Genomic DNA, 22420 nt, shown 5'->3' on the forward strand with positions numbered 1-22420 from the left:
GCAACAAACAAAGTAAGAGTCTTTTAAAGAGGAACGTGGTTTATTTTTAATTAATAATTAAATAATTGACACGTAAACAGAGTTATTCAGAGGAGTTTGATGATGGAGAGACTTAAAGATTGCGTACTTTTTACAAAGCAGGTGATGGGAGCCAAACACACAAGTGATAGCTTTTTAATTACTCCTCAAAACCACAAAGGAACGTGTCCTGTTTTTATGAGGATAAGTGTGAAACGTAGCTTAAACACGTACATTAAACACTTTTCCAAGTTTTACTTTTGGATCCCATTAAATCAAAACGCACTGAATGTACATTTCCAACATTTTAAAACTATTTATAATCCCAAAAACCTTCTCAGTTAGTGTAAGGCTTTCTCATGTGTTGCCCTTAAAGTCCCTCTCTGGTCATCAGTTAAACCCCTAATAGCATACAGATGTAGAAATTGTTTCTTTAAAAAAAAAAAAACAAACAAGAAACCTCCTTAAAAGTTGCTTAGCTGGAACTCTACACCTTCAGACATAATTCAGTATGCACTGATCCATGAATATGCAATTAGTCCCAGCCTCTATAGAATGCCCCAACCTATGGGATGACAGGAATGAATCCCTGTCTGTATGAAACTCCATCTATGAAATGTGCGATGCTCTGTCCAGTGTGTGTTCCTGTATTGCACCCAGTGTGTCTAGGCAGGCTATGCTCCCACCACGACCCTGAACAGGATTAAGCACTTACGGAAGAAAATACAGCTGTACGCTAAATGTCCAAAAGTTTCATATCCACCCACTGTACTCACACACTGACAAATGAAATGTGAGGTATGAGCCTAATGCCATCCTGCCCAGAGCAGAGTGTGAGCTGTGGAGCATTGAAACTGTGTTCTCTGGAGTGATGGCGCTCCATTCAATACCTCTGGCACAAGATGGAGTGTCAGAACTAGTCTTCCAACACCAGCACCTGGTATCACTGAAGTTTATGTGCCATCATATCCTCACAGAGATGTTTCAACACCTGTTGGAGGAAAATGTGTCTACAAACATGAGTGAATTTCTTTAAAAGTTGAAACCGGTTTTAAACAGGCTCTGATATAAACAGTGACACGTGTAAGAGAGTTTTTTTATATATATTACAGTGTCATTATCTTTATTATATGTTACAGGATTGCTTTTGGAAAAAGAAAAACAGAACTCATGTAATTAGAAAAATTAATCTGTTTGGCTCTAAATCTGTTTCGTCAGCCACAAGAAAAACCCCAGTCATTTATTGCACCAAAAAACAGAAACGACTGCTCTGCATTTACATCAGTCATCCAGGAAGAACATGGAGAAACACACCTCCTGTTAAATATCAATGTGTGATCACCATTAAAGGGAAACTCCCAACAGTTTTTCAAATTCTCCATAGTCCAGTGTGTGAGCAGTAAACACAGTGATAGAGAGTGTTTTGGTATGCAGTGTTTGATTGTAGACAAACCTGTGGATTTTTTTTCCACAGGTGGTGAATGAAACCAGGGGTCTCCATTTAATTCCCTCTTCACCTCCACCCATCTAAAGAGCTCTATATGCAGTGATGAAGATGATGGTAATGAAGGACAGTGACCTTCTCAACTCAATCAATGTGTGTCCCTCACATTGTCCTGCATGTCCCTCTTTACCAGAAATGTATTTAACCTCTACCACCCTCTCCAAACTATGGTCAGTTATCAGCCATGTGTTCCCCACCATTTACTGTTCTCACTTTAGGTGAGGAGCTTTTAGCGGAGGACATCTGGTTCCATTCAACCCCACTGCTCTGATTCTGAACACTCTTTACATCTTCCCCATTTAATTATGGAGAAAATTCTGTAAAGTAGGTGGACTTCCCCTTTAACAGCTGCTCAAATGCACACACACAAATGGAGATGTGCTGATACTTCATATAATATTCAGATGCCCTTTTCAGTGAGTGCAAAAATGAGCTACAGTTGGATACACACTGACAAACGGAAGCAAACGGTGAGACTGATCTGAAACATCACTGAAAACGAGTGTTTTACCTGTACATTCCAGATACATCTTCAAAGACGGCTTTGTATTTGAGCAAGAAACAAAAATCAAGGCAGTAAACAATATTAAATCACAACAGAACACAGGGCACTACAGTAATCCTTCGTAAACTTTTAGACACATTGCTTTCCCCCATTAACAACATTTAAAATAAACCGCAAAACAACACCCTAATATATTTCCAATTCATCCATTCCAGTGAGTGCAAAGTCATACAAATTCAAAAAGGACTTGGGGACAGCTATGAGTGCAGGACGGACACATTACATCATCTTTTTGTTTTGTCAATGACACGTACAGTATTATCTTTAGAATCAAAATCTGTGGAATAAATAAACGCTTCATCTTCGCTTCTGATTTAAGTCAGACTTTTCTGTACAAAAAGTGCAGTAAGGCGTTCAGCTGATCAGAAGTAGTAGCTGCATGAGGTTCAAAGCATCGCGTTCTTCTCTCAGACACACACACACACCCAACCACCTCTTTTTTGGCAAAAGAAGAGTTAAAAAAGTTTTTAAATCACAAAGGAACCATCACAACAGCCCTTACATTATGCAAATAAAGGATGGGAGAAAAGTCGACACAAAATGGTTACATCAGCACTCAGACTTAAACTAAAGTCTAACGAATGAAGGAAGGATGCACATTGGCAGTGAAGCAGTGTTATAGGGAATTGAAATAAAGCAACACTCCATTGGTTTTCAGTCCAATCTCCATCTGATGCAGCTGTATTAGACGCTTGGTTACCACAGCCCAGAACTCAATACATGCCCCTGCACGTAGAAAAGAGCAGAAAACATATTCACTGGGAACACTCAGGGCACGAAACAGGACACCCTGGAGCCTAAGGTCCCAATGCTCAATGTCAAGCCAAGGCCAGAGGGGTTAACCAGCTGATCCAATCTTTCACACTAAATGCATATCTTTCTCTGAAAATAAAATACTGTCAGCTCTCAGTATCCCTGGGGTCAAAATGAACTGGTAATATCCATCCACAATCCTCACTCCCTCAGTCAATGCATGGCACTTGATGTCGCTTTCAATTTTCAAAATGTTTTTGCTCATCCATAAAATGCAAATTTTATACAAATTTTAAACAAAAGCCTATGCCCATGGACTCTAAAATCCACAGATGCTCATGTCCATTACATAAAATGGTATTTATGTGTAACCTGTGCACATTTTAAAGCAACATTAGGTGTTATTTCAACCTTAAAATGACAGTCTGTGAATGCGAAGCCATGGATATGAAGAGCCAATTGTATACAAATTTGCCGTTTGATTTGTCTCAACAAATCAATACAGATTTCTGCCAATATAATTAGCATAAGCATTAAGTGGTCGAGGTCAGTGGCTGCAGTTAGAAGTTTGTTTGCATTCTGCTCTGTTCCAAGTAGAGGGCGCTGTACTGACTCTATACTACAGCTGTGGCGAATGGAGATTAGGCTGAAAAACACTGGAGTAGCCAACAACAAAGTTGTGACCTCATTCTCTGCACAACGTCATGCCCATAGAAAGACCCCTGAGTCTGAACTGTTTTTCTCTTTGAAGAAAATGAATGGGATTTCTGAGGCCCTGTACAAATGGATCCGTTTATATTTAAAAACTGAGATTTCCTCTCTTCGTTTTTTGAAAATATCCCCATCCAGACCAATACGAAAACGGCTGCACTCTCGTACTAGTCCAGTAGGGGGACGCAGTACCTTTTAAAGAGAGACCTCAAAACAAAACATAACCACCGTGGTTTAATCTCAAATCACTCCATACACCCTCTGTAGTGCACTACACAAGTCACTGAATCTAGTTTATCTTAATTTATCTTATCTAATCTATCTTAAAAGTGCATTGTATATTTGTAATACAACATCATTTATATATTTATATGAATCTGAAATCTAGTTCTAGCTGGATGTACAGTGTAGTTTAATGATTTATGCACTTCACTATATCAGTGGTGAGGAGGTATTTGAGTTTCAGACAGAAAATAGGTTTTCTTTCCTCCACACAAGAGCAGTGACAATGACATCTTCAGAATTCTCCACTTTGGACAGCATTTTTGAAAACCTCTGTTTTCAGTGACCTAAAATGCTGGTTCTGATGGGAGACCAAAACCCAGACAAAAAGAAACAAACAAATTTTTCAAATATAAACCTATCTGTGTGGACAGGGCATGAAAGTCACTGCCACTGTATCCTGTGGTCTATCTAAACCAGTAAATCTAAATCTAAACCAGACACATGTAGCAGTTTTAGGTTGTTAGCATGTAAGTTTTCACATTTCCACATATTAACATTCTCGGGGCATCCTGGAGGGAGAAATAAGTCTGGGAGGAAATGGCGATCATTTTCAAACATCCCATTAATTTCGGTCACAGAGTAATCCAGCACAGACCCAGAACTCTTTATATGGGCATGACACTGACTCCAGGATGACAACATGTCCTCAGCAGTGTACTGCTTTAATGGAGTCACAGACATGCAGAGTGTGTGATGTGGTGAGGACATGGCTGTGAGAAGGGACACAGACTGATTGAATCCCAGTGTTGCATTAGTTGCACTTAAAGCTGCTTCATTAAACTAAACCCCGGAATCAAGGCATTGAGGTGGCAGAGCCCTCTCTGGGGTTTTTACACTCTCAGAAAAACAGCACTGTACTTCATTAAAGGGACCAACAGTGGTCTCAGAATCAAAATGTGTCCTTTAGAGGTTTCTGTACCTCCTGTTATATCTATACTGGTTTAACGTGTAAAAACCCAAAACAAAAACGTTAAACTCTACAGTAACAATGGACTAAGACCCAGTTCTTCTCCCAAAGACGGTGTAAGAGGGTGGTCCCACTTCCCTTGATGGGACCACCCCAGTGCCAGTTTTTTTCTGAGAGTGTCGACTAGTTCCACCTCTCCGCTGGAACTCATCTCTATCTGATGGACACAGGCTCCTCCTCCTGGCCCTCAGGAACCCGCTGCTCTAAGGGACACTTCTCTCCATCACAGAGAGGATCGTGGGAACCCTCCAGCTCACGCTCCATGTGTTCAGGCATGTGTTCAGGCACCTTGAAAGGCTCCTCCAGGTGAGACACTGAGCTGGTCTCGCTGAACGAGTCGGAACTGGCGCCAGAGCGGCGGAACAACTTCTGACCTGAACAAAGTCGAGAAGAAACAGCAGCTTGGTTAAAGATCAAACGTAGACATTGATTTTGTATCAGTGTTTTTATTCCAGTAGCTTTAGGTGTTAAGAAATACACATGTGTGTAAGGTGAAGGTGGACCAGCTCTTCTGGACATTAGTGTGGCGTTTTCACACTAGAGCTTTTTTTTTGGTGCTACTTGATGTATTTATTCTGTAACTTCACTACTTCAACTCATTGTGTTAAGTCCTTTTCTTATGCATAATAAAACTTCACTTTCACTAGACTGGTTTGCTGTAATGAGATCTTCTTTGTGGAGTGAGTGCGTGGACTGAGAGCAGAGAAAAACATGATTGTCTGTACAGATTAAATCTTCTCACATGAGAAAGTCTCAGTGTTTGCGTGGTCTCCTGCACAGTGAAATACACCACATCCCAAAAGCACTGCTCCTCGTTGCTTGAGTGTTTGTGTTCATGTAAAATCATGAAAAACAGCAGACAGACGAAGACTCTTCCTACCATTTTGCAAAACCACACACAGAACAGTGAAGTGGAACTGCACAATCGAGCAACGGCTCAGATAGAGTTGTGTGTGGAAGCAAACCAGAGATAACGAGCCCTAACGAGCCCTGACGAGCCCAGAATCCGTTCTGGGTACAGACCCAATTATTCAGGACAGGTGCGAGAATGCACTTAATGGGAACAGAAGTGTGTGTGAATGAATGTATGAGGCTGGTACCTGGTAGGCGTTTGACTGTAGCTGTGGGGCTGTCAGAAGTCCCCTCTTTACTCATCTGGGCTTTGAGAGAGTAGATGGGATCAGTAGTGTCCAGAGAACCTGTGGAAAAGCATCAGTGAATAAGACTGAGCTCAAGTAAATAACACAAAGGAACAAAGATTTATCTGTGAATTGATTCTGAATTATTCCCAAATCTATTGCGATTTGAGATTTCATGGCATTTTGTAAAGAACTGTAAACACATTTCTGATGACAGGTTGTGCGTATAGTAACCTGTGAGTGTGTGTGTGTGTGTGTGTGTGTGTGTGTGTTTACCAGCTGCCAAGTTAAAGGTTCTGCCTTTAACAGAACTCTGAACGGGAGAGAACCAGTTTATCACGGAACTCACTAAAGGAATCTGCCTCAACACTCCCTGCAGAGAGAGAGAGAGAGAGAGAGAGAGAGAGAGAGAGAAAGATACATAAAGAACAGAGAGAGACAAAAATATAATTCAGTTAAATTTACTGACCACATTTGTCTGTTTTTGTTGCTATGGAACTCATCAGAAAGCAGCACCCCCTTGTGGAGAATCTTCAGCCTGCTAAATCTGAGTGAGTGTGTGACTAATTGAGTGAGTTAGTGAATGAGGTACTGTGTGTGTAAGTAATTAAATGCTTGGGTGAGTGTTGGGGAGTGTGTACCTCCTCCATGAGCTTCTCCTCGTTGGCTTTCTGAAGCTGTTGTTCAGCCTCCAGGATTCCTTTCCTCACCACCTCCGTCATATTCTCCAACAACTGAAACAAACACACTCTGTTTATGAACACATCGTTCTTCCCTTCATTTTTCAAAATACACATTGGTAACTGCCCACCGTCACAAGAAAACCTCAAAAGATAAGACATCTAATCTCGACAAAAGCAGACTTTATCCAATGTGTATGTTCAGACCGCAGGCGTGTTAGCTTAAGTAGCCGCACAGCAGTGTGGCAGGTGTGGGTGTTGGCCAGGTCAGTACAGGATTATTTCAGCACTGAAAACCATGACAGAGATGTGAGAAGGTGGTGTATGCCATGTATGTTGTTACAGTCACTGCGAGCAACACACCCAGGTGACCTGTTAGTAGAGCAGTGACAGGTGGGATGGTGTGGTCCTTGGAGTTTTGGAGAAAACAAATAGTTTGCTAACTTTAGGATGCAGAGGGAAACACCAGAGCATCGCTGTAATCTTCTACCACCCAACAGGCACTCAGTACAGCCAGTGTCTGTTGCAAAATGCATGGTTGTTGTGTTTTGGTGGTTTGTAACTGCAGCTGTCACAGAGATATCAATGGTCTGCTTGTGCTACCAAAGTTCCAGCCCCCCAAAGAACTCTGAAGCTATCCTGGTGAAGGAAACTTAAGTGAGGGGGTGCCCTGGACCCTGTAGAACTCGATAAGGTTCAGTGGGAGGAGCCGATTGTGCACGACCACAGATCCAGCCTCCTGGACCCTGAGGAACATAAGCAGTCATCTCAACAAGGGTTGGGACGTGAGCCAAGTTTCTCAGTCGGTAGGCTCAGTTCACATCCCACCTGAGGCTGGCCGATGGCTTTAAGTTTCTCGAGGTCCGGAAGCCTGGATCTGGGATAGTGCAAGCACACAAATGGATCCCCATGTGACAACAGAAGTTATAAACCAGGAGTAGAAATAACTCCCTCAGAGAATGAGCAAGGACAAATGAAAGGAACCAATGCTTAACAGAGGAACCTGTCCTGCTCTGGTCCACACCAGAGCCAAACAAACAAAGAGCAGTATATAAACAGACAGCAGTATGTGGGACTGAGGAATGATGGAGGTGCAGTGAATGCACAATGATCTAAAACATAATGTTACGTATGTGTTAAGAGCTGAAATAATAAGGTAGAGTTAGAGGCATGTGATCAGTGAGCAGTTGGAGTTAAAGTGAAAGCCGAGTGTCAGCTGTCGGTCAGAGGAGTGAAAGTGAGTCTCTCTGGCACATGCAGAATGCTCTGTGAGAGATGAGCAGGGCTGAGTGTTGTAAAACAGTGATTCCAAATCTTTGAAGGGTTGAGTAAAGCAAGAACTGACACAGGTATCACAGAGAGAACTATGAAAACTTCATCATATTAAACACAATCAAAATCTTTTTGAGTGGCCGATACCTTTCCACTCTCTTCGATTTCCCTCCCGAGGGACGCGATGGTTTCGGCCAGTGCCGCCAGGTCCAAATCTTCCACCGCCATCCCGATAAATACACAGTTCTTCTCTTCACTGAACTCAGGGCCTACAGCATCAGGATAAAGGGATTTTAATATATTTACTCATGAGTTAATACAGAGACACTAAGCAGCAGGGAAACAAGGTAAATGTTGGGGTGTGTGGTTAGTGTGGTTAAGGTTAGTAGGGGGGTTACTCCCCCTACAGTTGCAGTGTAATTCACTTTTACAGCACTGTTCTGAAATCAGGAGGGAAGGAAAGGAGTTGGTTTCCTACCCTCCTCCAAAATTTACATAGTGCGGTTTCTGCAGCGCTAAGCCCAGACTAGCAACGACAGAGGCTCTGTTCTCTCTGTTACAGCTCAGTGGAGCATCACAATGATTTTGACTCCTTCACTCCAGAGAACAAGAGTTCCAACGCTCCACAGTGTATTATACCGTTCTTGGCCCTCTTACACACACTTGTCATTGGGCCTGGTGGCCTAAACTCAATTGAGATTATACAAGCTATGCATAAACTGAACTGAACTAAGAGTGGTGTCTACAAACTACTGGACATATAGTATACAAGTACAACATTAACAGGAGTTAAATCAATACAATAAACCCATTCTGACCGCTAGAGAACTGCAGGTCAGTGTCCAGTTCCTTCAGTTTCTTCAGCAGCTCAGTGTTGATCCTCTCCAGCTCCTGCTGTCTCTTTCCCTCATCCAGATCTGTCCTCCTGGGCTCGTACCTGTAGCAATACACCACATCTTTCATGAATTTAATATAACACACAGGTAAAAAGTTTGTAGACACACGTTATAATGAGTAAAGGCAGATATTTTAAAGTTCAGCAACTGTGGCAAACTCTGGAGCAGCTGGACATGAGTCTAAGGTCACTGTGCCCAATGCAAAGCATGGGCTAAAGGGGTAAAAAGAGTGATAGTGACCCTGGTGGTGTAGATTAGGTTCATGGCGGTATGTTTCTGACCTGATGGCACCAAGTCCGGCCCAGCTGGGTTCCTCTATGTATCTCAGAGCAGAGTATTGCAGAACTTCCTCTCTGAAATCCAGCCTAAAACGCAGTGTACAGCTCAGCACAGGAACCATCTCAGACAGCTTCTCCACCAGCATGGAGACATCAGACTCCTGAGTTCCTAACGCTACACACACACACACATACCACTTAATTTAACAGACAAATGCACAAAGAACAAAAGTTCAAATGTTGTCTCTGAAAAACATGACAGTATTTTGTAAATATAAACATATCTGATGCCTCAACTCCCTCCAAAAAAGTAGGTCTCACTGAGTTCCATCACCTTTCCATTACTAACACTGTTCAAGCATTTGGGAACTGAGGAGACTCCGTGCTTCAGGTTTATTAGTGGAATTTGTGAGCCAAGTACTCTCTCAATACAAGACTCTAAATGCTCAACACTCCGTGGTCGCCGTCATCTGATTCTCCTCTTCATGAAGACCATAGGAGACAGATCTGGACGCAGGCCAGTCACACTCATGCACTCTGTGTCTCTGAATATACGCTGTGGGAGCACATGCAGAATGAGGCCTTGAATCGTCCTGCTGAAACAATCATGGACTTCCCTGAAAAAGACGTCACACTGATGGCAGAATATGTCCCTCTAAAATCCCAGTATACACCTCCACATCAAAATTATACTTTTACACAGATGCAGGTCACTGATGCTCCCCAGACCATGAGAAATGTAGGATTTTAGACCTTTCGCTGATAATAGCTTGGATGGTCCACTTTGTCTTTGGCAGAGAAAACTCGACATCAACTTCCCCCCAAAACAAGACGGCTTTCTCCTGTGTAGCAGAGTCTCCGGTTGTGTTTCTTAATGCAGTGGTGGACTTTGTTCAGTGACAGTGGTTTACGGAAGTCCTCCCGAGTCCATGTATATTTATCACAGTATGATGACGGTTTCTCTTACAGAGCCGGCTGAGGGCTGGAAAGTCAGGCTCATTCAGCAGTGGGGTCCGGCCTTGTCTGACATGGACTGAGATTTCTCTGGAGCTCCTGAGTCTGCCACAGTGTTATGGAGGGTAGATGGTGAGAGATGTAATCTCTGTGAGATTTTGTGATAAAAAACTTGGCCCAAAATTGTGACCATGCCCCCTCTCTGTGGCAGGGACTGACCCTTTGATGGATGCTCCTTTTAACCCTTTTATATTCTCCTGATTATAGAAGAACACACCAGGAACTGGAATATTCTATAAACACTTCATTCTTATTTTGCATCTAAGATGCAGGCACCAAATTCTAAATATGTTTATATTTACAAAATACAACATAGTTGTTCAAAGAAAATATTGGAAATCCTTTCCTTTTGACTTTGATGTAAAAGAAAGCTTCAAGAAAATGAACACAGCACAGGTTCCTGTTTTTACTGCAGTTTGCAGACTACAGTTTACTGCTGTTCTTTTCCAGGAATGGGTTTATATTTTTAATAGAGATTCTGGATCTGACTGATATCATCTTTATGATCGGTAAAGGGGGAAATGTGGGAAATACCTAAAGAGTATGAATACATGTCACATTTTCATTGTCCATTTCCTGTAAGTTCTGCCACACCTTATGCAAACATCCGTATTGTGTGTGTGCGCGTGTGTGTGTGCATGTATGTGTGTGTGTATAAAGACTTACCTGCAGCAGTCATTAAAGGGTTAAAGCGTACACACACTCCTTCATCCTCCAGTTCCACCACGTCCACGCCACTGTTCGAAACGAGCACAGATAACTGCTCCCCGAGCTGAGAACACACAAATATACAGTATTCAGACTGACCTCTGAATTCCATACTGCGTCTACTCACTGTTCACTCTGTTAGGGCCAAAACATACTTCACACAAGGACGCAAACGTAAATGCCTACTCCTGGCCAATGCTCTGCAAACACGCAGTCCTGCTTTACGCAACACAGTTTGTGTTGGTTGTCCTCTAGTCCTTTATCAGTGGACACAGAATGCTGTCAGCTGGATGTTTTTGGTTGGTGAACTCAGTCCAGCAGTGACACTGGTTTAAAAACTTTAAAAACACTGCTGTGTCTGATCCACTCACTGATCCAGCGCAACACACGCTAACACAGCACCACCACGTCAGTGTCACTACAGTGCTGAGAATGTCCCACCACACACATTATACCTGCTCTGAGTGAAAGGGTGAAAGGGAACCAACAAAGTATACATAACAACAGATGTATTACAGTCTGTAACTGGAGAGCTGCAAAGTGCTCCTGTGTGGTCAGTGGAGCTGATAAGATGGACATGAAGTGTAGGAAGGAGGTGGACATCAGTGCAGTGCAATATCTAGACAGTGGTCTTATTGACATTTTCTTACCCATCTGTTCAGAGAGTCCTGCACCTCTCTCTCTCCGGAACAATATCCCTCCACAGAGCCGCCACTGGACGCTGAGGAAACAAATCACACAACACACATTACATGTATCTGATGACATTCAGCCCTATACACATCAGTGAGGGCCAGGGGTTGGTGATTAGTTCTGGATCACACATACCATTCCAACTATATATATATTTCGACATCCATCCATCTGCTTGTCCATTCATCCATCTGTTCATTCATCCATTCTTCCATCCATCCACAAGTGAAAACACAGTAAAGTCACCTGAACTGCTCTCTTGGTAGAACTTGAACACCACCACAGAAGAACTCAACTCATCCTCCACCTGAAAACAGAGAGAGAGAGAGAGAGAGAGAGAGAGAGAGAGAGAGAGAGAGCGCAAGGAGTACAGACAATGAGAGAAAGAGGAGTGGGAGATAGAGAATGATCAGTGAGACACAAAGAGAAAGAGAAAAAGATGAAAATGGAGAAAAATGTAAGAGAGTAAGAGAGAGAGAAAGAGAGAATGAGCAGTGAGAGACAGAAAAGGATGAGAGAGAAAGGGGAGTGAGAAAGATGTAAAAGAGAAATAGAGAGTGTGTGTGTGAGAAAGAGAGAGAGAAAGAGAGAGAAAATGAGCAATGAGAGACAGAAAATGATGTGTGAGAGAGAGAGGGCATTAAGAGACAGAGAAAGAGAAGAGAGAGAGAGAAATGGAATCTAACACACCTTACTGACATTGAGATATGAGTATGGCTTTGAGCGGGGGCCGAGTGGGTGGGGTATGTCATGCAGTAAAGCAGAGCTCTTTTTTGTGGGTGGGTTTAGCTTTAGCTTTAGCTCTGAAACGTTCTGGTGTGATGTCATGGAGAGAGAGAGAGTTTAGTGCAAGAGTTAAACTGGAGCTCACGTCTCTGAGGTCATGCACTGGAGCTGGAATGTGTCACTGGATCCATGAGTGGAGTTCTGTATCCTACACTCCAATCTATTATTAATAATAGTCATTATAATAATAATAATAATAATAATAATAATAATAATAATAATAATAATATCATCCCAGGTCATTGCTATGCAGTTGCTATGTATAAACATAAGCTAGAAATTAATAGTCCATGATCACACTATGCAAATAAACAGCATCTGAAAATTTAACACAGCTGTAGATAACTCTTGGTTGTTTTATATATTTAATTTATCCCAGGTGGTTGCTAAGTTGTTTCTGTGATGTTGTAAGATGTCATAGGTTGTAGCTAGATGGTATTTATGGTGTTAGGGCAAATTGTTGTCCTTCTGAAGCCATGAACTGGAGCTGAAAGGTTTCACTGGATCCATGACTTGATTTCAAACAGGCTGCACAGCTATATATATATACACATTTTTTTAGTAACGTATATACAATTTATATACATTTCTATGGTGTTCCAGGTAGTTGCTATGTGTTTGCTATGGGAGCCCTGGTGGGATTGATTTATCTTATGTTTTGATAATAACAAAATACGGAAAACTACAAGCAAAATGTTTATAAACATTCAAATCCCTGCTGAGATTCCTTATAAAGTCTATTCAAAAACATATCCCAGGTGGTTTCAAGTGTATTCCAGGTAGTTGCTCTGTGTTAACAATGGTATCCCAGGTTGTTACGAAGAGGCTTCTAGAGTGTTATAAGTGGTATGGTATGGTATGGTATCCCGAGTGGTTGCCAGCTGAGGCTTAAATGTCCCAATAAAAATATTTAGCAATTTGTGCATTTCTAATTGAGAGAAGAGGAAAATGGCAATTTAAAAAGTATAATATAAAATATATAATATAAAAATAAACTGACTTCTAACAGCCTACTCTCAAACTTGTTATAAATAACTAATTATATTTAAAGTACAAAAGGAAATTACTTAAACCAACTCAGTAACCTTGGTTTTCAAATTGTGAAAATATTTGTAGAAAACTTTTAATTGCTTTTGATAATTATTTAGCGTTATATAAAAATGGTTGCTAGAGTATTCAGGGTAGTTGCTATGCAGTTGTTATGGTATCCCAGGTGGGCCACCTAAAAGTTGATTTGTTATCTAAATTTCCTTTCAATCTTTTTTCAAAAAGTCAATAACCATCTGTTCATATTTATTTATCTTTCAGATATGAATCAATCAGTTTCCTCAGAGTCCGGTCCAGAGTCGATGACCCAGAGGAGTCATCAGAGCTCTATAAGGACGTTCCTCCAGGAGCTTGGTGCTCATGCCGGACATGGTGAGGGAGGCAGAGAGCAGTGGAGAGACGGAGTGAGAGGGAGAGAAGGAGAGAGGAGTGTGAGGGCAGGCAGATAGAGGGTGGGTCCCACCTACAATAGACAGAATGAGCGAGCCCAGGACGTCCCGAAGAGAAACGCCGGAGATGGGCGGGACACGCGAACGAGAGCCAAAACCCTGCAACCAACGGCACCCGGGTCTCACTAACACACACCACTATAGCTGCACAACACACACACGCGCACACACAAACACTCACTCTGTCTCTCTCACTGTCATCATGAGAAGCCAGAGCTGGACGATAATCAAACCATTCACAATATCATGAATTAATTTTGTATTGAATCGAGGGTCTCATGAAATCATTTATAGTGGACACTGAATAAATTATAGTTGATACTCTATAACTCATAGCATTCTTACTGAATAGTTCATAGAATTGTTTGGTGAATAATAAAAAGGTATGTTAAATATTTTCTGCTTGAATACACAATTTTTTCTAGATGGTTTGCTAAAATATTTTAGCACATTTTTCCCTTATCTTCCAGCTCTATTGCCAACACCCACACACACACACACACACACACACACACACACACACACACAGCCTGCTGTTTACCATGCTCAAAGCCTCGAGGAGAGATATCTCATTGTGGAGAACATCCTGATGATGGTGACAGGAAGAGAGGACTGGTTTGTAGGAGGTTTATCTCAGACTGAGTGATTACAAAACTACAGACATCAGCCAATCAGAAATGTTCCTTACACAGAGACGACAAAACGTGCCACTTCTGTCTCTGGAGTTAATGTTTAAACAGTTCTTTTGGGAAAGAAACTCTCAGATTGAATGAAAAAAATAAGAATTCTAGTGGGTTGTGGAGGTCCACTGCCATTCAGAAGTCTGGGGACACCTAGCTTTTCTAAAGACCTTGTTTTCTTTGTTGTTTTTATGTTAAACTGCCGTTTAGACACCCACTTCCTGCCATTGTTTTGATGTCACTCAATCTTTGCAGGTTTTTAAAGAAGCGATTTTTCTTTTTCTCAGTAATTCTTCTTCACATTAGGGGTCATTAAACCCTACCCTAACAGCTCCAACCTCTGGCCAATTTATCAGAAACCCTTCTCTTACAGCTCAACCATCTGTTTGGATGAAGGTAAAGCTGAGAGAATACTGAGTCTCTTATTTTCTGATAAATGTGAATACCATGCAGTGTGGAATCCCGGGACTTCTGGGAGGCAGGGAGTCTATAAAGCTGTGTTTCTCACAGAGGCTTTGTGAACTAACTGCTGAAAGGTATAAATGTTTTTAATCACTTACCGATGTCTTTATGGAGTTCAGAGACTTTAGCTGCTCCAGGAGCCTCTGAGCCTGGACAGGGACAGATCGGACAGATACAACTTCATTACAAAAACCTCTATGTTGTAGCTGCCACTACTGGCCACTTTATCAGAAACTCCCCTCTTGTAGCTCCACCCACTAGCCACTATGTACCAATCAATCATATGTACTATTGAGTGAGCAGGAAGTGAGATTTGAGATCTGAGATGTGAACTTACAAGGTGAGATGCATGTCTTATGCGCTCCACAATCCCATCATGCCCCAGGTACTGCAGTGATAACCACAGAGGAAGAGCACGCAGCTTCTCTACGGGCTGACTGGAGGTTAAACCTGCAGCTAGAGACTGAGAGAGAGAGAGAGAGAGAGAGAGAGAGAGAGAGAGAGTGTGAGTGAGACAGACAGAAAACAGAGAGAGAGAGAGAGAGAGAGAAAGGACAGTGAAGAAAGGGAAAACAGAAAAAGAGAAAAGAGGAACAACAGAAAGAGGAAAGAAAAAAGAGAGAGAAACAAAAATTGAGAGAGAAGAAAGAAAGAAGAAAGAGAGAGAGAGAGAGAAAAGAGAGGGAAAAAACTGAGAGAAAGAGGAAAAAGGAAGAGAGAGAGTGTGATAATGGTGATTATCTGAAGTGATAACTGACCAGCACAGGGTCCTCGTGTCTGTAGAGGGTGACGGCCGGCACAGCGGGCAGACCAAGCCACGGACCAGGGGTTAGAGTCATACTGTCACACTTAGTGGCCGCCTGGACACACACACACACGCACAAAACGGTAAAACTTCCCATCGCCATCTGACATGCTCCGTTTTTTTACCGTTGCCTAAATAAAAATGTAAAACCTGGAGCTTACAATGACTGTAGAGGAGATCTGACCGAGCACCAGCGTCGCCAGGTTCACACTAGGAGACAATTGAGACAAACAGTCATTAATATTTAAACACAGAAGTGTAACACCCATAAGAACACGTAATTTATGAGAGTGGACAGACACTAACCCCTCGACATGCAGCCAGATGTTGTACTGCCCGCACAGCTCCTTCAGACGGCCCAGTTTATCTGTGTGACCCGCCCCTGGGGTACCTGCAGGGGATAAACACAGACAGAGAGGTTTAAACTAGTTATCTAAGTTAAAGTAGCAGTCATTTGTTTTTCTCCAGTCATTCTTCTGTACATTATGAAACACATGTCATACTGACACTTAGCAGCCTGGATGTATCACATTTAGACTTTGTTGTCTGTCACACACCCCATTGTAGCGCGGTATGTCTCTGATAGAATCCACAATTATTGCACTCTTATTTAAAATAGCTTTCAAATGTCCCTTAACACATTTCAAAGCAGTGAAGAGCATGGAGCAGAAGCTCTAGTTTTTAGCCGTTTTCGCATGGTTCTCTTTCTTCTCCTTTCTTTTTTTACTCAGTGCCCTTATTTCTCTGCGCTCGTTGGGTCCGGCGCTGAGATTGGACAGATGCAGACGAGGGGGCGAGCAATTCTATCGTCTTTGCACTTTACGTTAAAAGTGGAGCAGAACCAGAATGGCTCGTTTTATCCCATGTTTTGTAACTTAGGCAGCACACAGAAAAATGATTGGGTGGGTCTTGTCTAGTGTGTGGGTGGGTGGGCTCCAGATTCGCACTTTAGTGTGCAAAAGGGAATTCTTCAAAATATGTCCCCTTTAAGCAAATCAGAGTAATGGGATTTAAATTTTTAACAGCTCTGATTAGACAAATCTAACGAACCAAAATGAAGCAATGCCGTACAATGACTGGATAACACTAACCAGCGTTTGCTATTAGTATCAAAGGCAGCTTCCCAGTCTCCATGTCGTCTCTGATCAGTTTGTCCAGCAAAGCCACGTCCTGAGAGAGAAACAAACAGACAAACACAGCTCAGAGAAAAAGCTATGTTTTCACTTATAAAAATAACATTAGAGAACTAGACTCCAACCATCTGGTGTTGAGATCCGAACATGGTGTTACAGGGCACAGTGCAGAGGCTTGACAGGGGCAGACCCAGCTGAAATACATCAACATAAAACACAACACTGTCAGAACCATTTAGTCATTACTCAGTAAACACAAAAATAAGACTGGGCACTGAGAAATTGAAAAACATGGATGAGATGAAAACATTGTTTTCATGATAAATTATATGCAGGATGAAAAAGATTAAAAGTGCAATCAGGGATTTTCTCCACTAATTCTTCTTTATGCTATGATCAGAGATGCACTAAGCCTGTTTTAACCCCCTTTGTGGGGCACCTGCTCTACAAAGCATAAACTTCTTCATGCAGGGACAACAAAGCATTTTTATTACTCATCTCTCATCAGTTGCTTTTTGCAGAAAAAAATAATAATTAAGAGTTTCATAATTTTTTGGCTAATTTTTAATGTTAAAATGACAAAATGCTCCTTCAAACAGAGTGCATTTTTTCCCATTTTTTCCCGGTACATTCTGACTGTTCCATATTTTTAAACTCAATGGAAAAACTCAGGAAAAACAATGTCCTGTGATGTGTAACTTTTTGAGCTGTGACAATAATGGTGAAAAGAAAAAGAAGGTTACACGGTTACAGATATACGACTCTATGTGTACCTGGCTGCAGAGGTGCTGTCCTAGGCCAGGCCTGCAGGTTGCACTCTGGTAGATCACAGGCTGTTTTACACTGAGCACAGTGAAACCCTCTGTTGAGTAATCCTCATAACGAGTGTGAATAACCAGCCTGCACACCTTCACAAGCCCCTCACGGTCGTCCTCATGGTAATACGCCGAGCCGTTCTCATACCTGCAACAATAAAGGAGTTCAGTTCAGTGCAAATATAGACTCTGCTACAGCAGGAGGACCAACAGCATCATGTTTCTCATTTACATATACATAAATAATGGGATTTCTCTTGTTATCCCAAATGCAGTGAAGCAATGCAGTCTGTCACTAAGCTAAAACCAGTCTTGTCAGTGTTGTCAGTAGTCTCTGGCTATAGAGAACCATGTGTGGTCCAGTGTCAGAAACCACAGAATGAAGTTTAATAGAGTTTACTGAACATCTCCACAGGGCTGGAACCAAGTGTGTATTGATTTAGAGCAGACCATTAAGCCTCAGGGTCTCAACTCACTTAGGTGGTGCTTTGTTGTGGTCCCAGGGGGTCACAAAAGTAGTTTTTCAAAACATATGCAGATGCAAGCTGATGTGAAATATTCCTGAAGCTGTGGAGGCTAGAGGAGGCCTCATGTGATTATTGCAGACCCACCGACCAATCATCATCCCTCACTGAACCGTCTGTCTCCACCCGTTTCTCCACCAGGGGGAAGAGAGAACTTACAATGGAACTAAACTGTAGGGGGCGCTGCTGGTTCCAGCTGCTGCACCTGCCCTGTACTCCATTAACACAGAAGAGTTTGTTTGGATCAATCTGTATCCGTTACCGCGGGACGTTATGGGAGGAATCATCAGAGGGCAAGTCCTGAACCGGGAGCTTTTGTCTGATTGGCTCCACTGGATGTTATGGGAGGAGTCATCAGCTAAGTGTTCCTAAACCTTGACCAAAATGGAAGGCTGTACACTGACCTGAAGAGTCGACAGAGCCAGAGGGTCGTGTCTGAGAGGATGCGAGTGGTCAGTTTCCTCAGCCTGTCTTTGTCCAGGACGGAGATGTAGGCGGCCAGACTGTGTCCCAGCAGAGCCATGTGTCCCTGCTCTCCAACATACTGCATCCTGCTGGAGACACACATTTACAATCACACATCAACAGAGGGCGCTAATAACCTGCTACATTTACTCAAGTACAATCTGTGCCATCATCGCCAATCTGCGTCATTTTCCCCTTTCATTCATTCGTTCATTCATTCATTTAGTGTAAACACTTCATTCTGTTCAGGGACGCAGTTGGTCCAGAGCTTACCAGAAACTGGAGAGAGACAGGACAGACAGGACGCCCTGGACAGAGCACTCATCCATCACCTGAATGAATGAATGAATGAATGAATGTATAAATGAATTAATTAATGAACTTACCGAGGAAGCTGCTGGTCTTCGTCATCGTGCATGAGGTTTTGAACTAACTGGAGAATGGTCCCCACGTTATGACCACTGGAACAGGACAAAACAGACAACAGAAATATTTATAAGAAACTCAACAAGTTGCTTAGAATAAAACTGACCATTGACAACTGACCTCTCTCTGCTTCACCACTGAGAGAGAGACTAAACTCTCTATCTCTCCTTTCCTTATTTCTTTTCTCTCTTCCCTTTATCAGTCCCTTCTCCCTTTATCACTCCCTCCTTTCATCTCTGTCTCTCTATTTATACTTCCCTGCTCCTTCTTTATTTCTCTTTCTAAAGTGAGTGATGTGCTTTATGGCCCTTGGGAAATTTGACCTCTGCATTTAATCCATCTGTGGAAGTGAACACACACTCATACTAGTGATCAAGGGCAGTGAACAAAACACATGTTTTGCTCAAGGGCACTTCAGCCATAGATCAAACGGTATCAAGTCCACTCCACCATTAATCCACGGTTGCCCCCGTGTATCGCACGACCTTCATCAGCCTCATCACCTTCCCAGCCTCCCTACCCCACTGCTGTCACACTTCTCTGTTTTATCTCTCATTCTGTCTCTGTTTATCAATCCCCTCCATTCTCATTCTGGTTCTGGACTCACTCTCCCTGCAGGGGTCCAGGAATATCTCTCCAGCTCAGCCTCCGTCTGCCTGGGTCCTGCTCCATCTCACTGCAGAGAAACACACATTTACACACACACCAATACTTAGATAAACACATCTCGGAAACAGAACTAGTGTCTGTATCTGTTTATTCTAAAGTTGTTCAGGGTTTTATGAGGCAGAGACATTTGTTCTCCAGATTAAAGCTTTTAAATAACAAGAATAGAAGTCTAGGTTCAAGCCAAAAAATGGTTAAAGAGCGTTTAGAGTTTATCCAGGATCTGTTGGTCTAGGAATTTGTAATTAAGTTCTGTGATTAAAGCTTAAATCCATGATTAAACATTGTGTGAAATTGCAGATGTTTAACATGAGTTTAAAACAAGAGTCAAGGGGTTAAATGAATCCAGGTTCATTGTGACATTAATTCGGGGTTTAATTTAAACAATTTAAGTTTAAAATTAGGTGAAAACTAGATCAATTTCTATCACCAAAATTAGCAGACAATGTATTTTTTGAGGGGGTAAATCAATGAGCTGGAGGCTTTAAATCTTAGGACTTTTGCAAAGTGCTGTGTAGGTTACATTTGTCCACTCTCCAGGATCTTCATGGCGTCAGAGAGATGACTCCCCATCTCCACCAGGGTAGGGTCCATCTGAAATCACATGTTATTACACTGTCATATTGAGATTATTCACTACAAAGAATAAAGCATGGGGCTAAGATATTGGAGGTGAATGGAACCAGACATCATCCTCTAAAATCTTACAGAAAGCAAGGACTGTTAGGTTTTGAACAATTTCAACCTAAAACACTCTTAATGCATTTGTTTACAACTCAACCACTAAACGAATGAGGGAATTGGGGGAAAAAAAGAGTGGAATTGCCCTTCAACAGTGGCTCAAATATATAAAAATATTAGATGCCTTGTATGGGTCTTTCACATAAATAGGTATAAACTCAGAACCACAAATTCAGACCTCAGACCTCAGGGGTGGAGCTTTCCAGATTAGCAGCCAGGGGTTGGGTGGAGATAGAGGCGGGGACTAATTGCATATTCATAGATCCACCCACACAAAATAAAGGTGTATGAAGTTATACACTTTCAGCCAAAGTACTATAAAATATTAGGGGACATTAATCTTTGAAATAATTTCTACATTTATAACTCAGTAAAAGAAGGGTTTTTGGGGTCATTCTATGACCAGCAGGGAGATATAAAAAGTAAAATAATTATTGACATGTAAGCTGTAAAAGGAGCAGTTCTTTCTGGTTGTTTAACGGCTGTTTCATATGTCTGTGTTTGAGAAGCAGATACTACAGAAATGATGATTTACAGTGAGGGAGCGGCTCAATACAAATACAAACACAACCAAACAGGATCCACTCCGTAAAAATAGGTTCTTTGTGTCCTTTCTGTGTGACTCTCCGCTTTCTGGGAACTGATATCTTTATTATGACAAATCATAACTACCATAATTATTGTATTATAATTATAGTATTATTATATGTATTATTTTTAAAAGGGTAACTTTTAAAAGGAACAGACATTCCAATACTTTATTCAAAATGTGTGTGATTACTTAGTTGTATTTTTATAAACTTCTGTACAGCCATCTTCTAATGTAATGTAATGTCCACTAAATTAATGTGCACCCATTGCTACCACTGATACCCAATGATACTCAGCACACACGTATACAAACAGGACACCCTAGAGTAGCTACACATGAGCTTACAATCAGTATGGTTCATGAAGCATGCATTAGAATCATGTTCTTTCGTAAGTGACAGGGATCCTTTCAACACTTTTGTGATGAGTTGGAGTGCTGTTTGTGATCCAGAGCTTGTACCTCAACATTTGCAAATAACCTCACTGATGATCTTATGGCTGAATGCAATCAAATCCTCACAGGAATGTTCCAACACTTTGCGTAAAACTTTCCTATAGTGTTTCCGATAGTGTAGTGTCCTATAGTTCCTGTAGTGTCCTATACTGTTTCCTATAGTGTTTCCTAAGTGTAGAGGCTGTAACTGCAGGGGAAAATGGGGATAGACTACTTATGTTAGAAGAGCAGGTGTCTATAAACTTTAAACATATAGTGCAAAAGATGACCAATCAGAGTTTCCATCCACAAATGGGACAAGTTAAGGATTATAGCAGGAAAAAGGACATAAACTCTCTCTTTGGCCGCACTGCTGACTTTAATCACGAGCTCCAGCACTGTAAATCACACTCAGAGCAATGTCACTCTCTGAGCGCGACTCCAATACCTCCATGCTCCCTATGAAGTGTACTACGTCGGTCACGACTTGAAGATTTCCACCGGCAAACAGAACACTATACTTTTTAGTAAGAAATTATTTTTAACCTGGCTTAAGGCGTCATTCGCGTTAAACGTGTTTAAGTCTTCGTTTCACGTCCTACGTAAGTGCACTACGTAGGGGGCAAGGGGTGAATTTCTCTCGCTGTCTCATTCTCACTCTCTCACCTTTCAGCTTTAGCTCTTCCTCCGAATGCAGACAGCTGAAGAACAGAAAATCTTCCCGTTTATGTCCCGAGTCTCAGATCAAACGATCAGCAATACATTAAAATAAAATAAAAATAAATTAAAATGAATAAAGCAAGAGTCTGCAGGCTCCGTCTGTTTGTGCAGCTCCAGCTTCCTGCTGCGCTGGCAGCGCTGACGTTCACCACCCAGGCCACGCCTCACATTCCTGCCACCATGGCAACCGCGGC

General features: G+C 41.9%; 1 protein-coding gene across 4 annotated transcripts; it reads right to left on the bottom strand.

The window, feature by feature from the left end:
* Nucleotides 1-43: 43 nt before the first annotated feature.
* pdxdc1 (pyridoxal-dependent decarboxylase domain containing 1) lies at nt 44-22347 on the bottom strand. Of its 4 annotated transcripts, none has more exons than XM_066642951.1 (24): nt 22173-22347; nt 20265-20335; nt 19683-19751; nt 19036-19110; nt 18589-18735; nt 17619-17808; nt 16971-17039; nt 16804-16882; nt 16019-16103; nt 15874-15922; nt 15666-15767; nt 15245-15370; nt 15006-15056; nt 14307-14351; nt 11730-11790; nt 11441-11511; nt 10749-10854; nt 9072-9243; nt 8713-8831; nt 8042-8163; nt 6584-6676; nt 6219-6315; nt 5904-6002; nt 44-5177 (listed from the first exon to the last, which is right to left on the bottom strand). In XM_066642951.1, the coding sequence occupies exons 2-24, from the start codon at nt 20333-20335 to the stop codon at nt 4957-4959; spliced, it is 2319 nt and encodes a 772-aa protein (XP_066499048.1). In that variant the 5' UTR covers nt 22173-22347; the 3' UTR covers nt 44-4956. The 4 variants fall into 4 exon arrangements, with proteins under 4 accessions (XP_066499048.1, XP_066499047.1, XP_066499051.1 ...); XM_066642950.1 differs by having other exon boundaries at nt 18589-18738; XM_066642954.1 differs by lacking the exon at nt 14307-14351.
* Nucleotides 22348-22420: the final 73 nt, after the last annotated feature.

Source organism: Hoplias malabaricus, chromosome 13, assembly GCF_029633855.1.
Source record: "Hoplias malabaricus isolate fHopMal1 chromosome 13, fHopMal1.hap1, whole genome shotgun sequence".
NCBI lineage: Eukaryota > Metazoa > Chordata > Actinopteri > Characiformes > Erythrinidae > Hoplias > Hoplias malabaricus.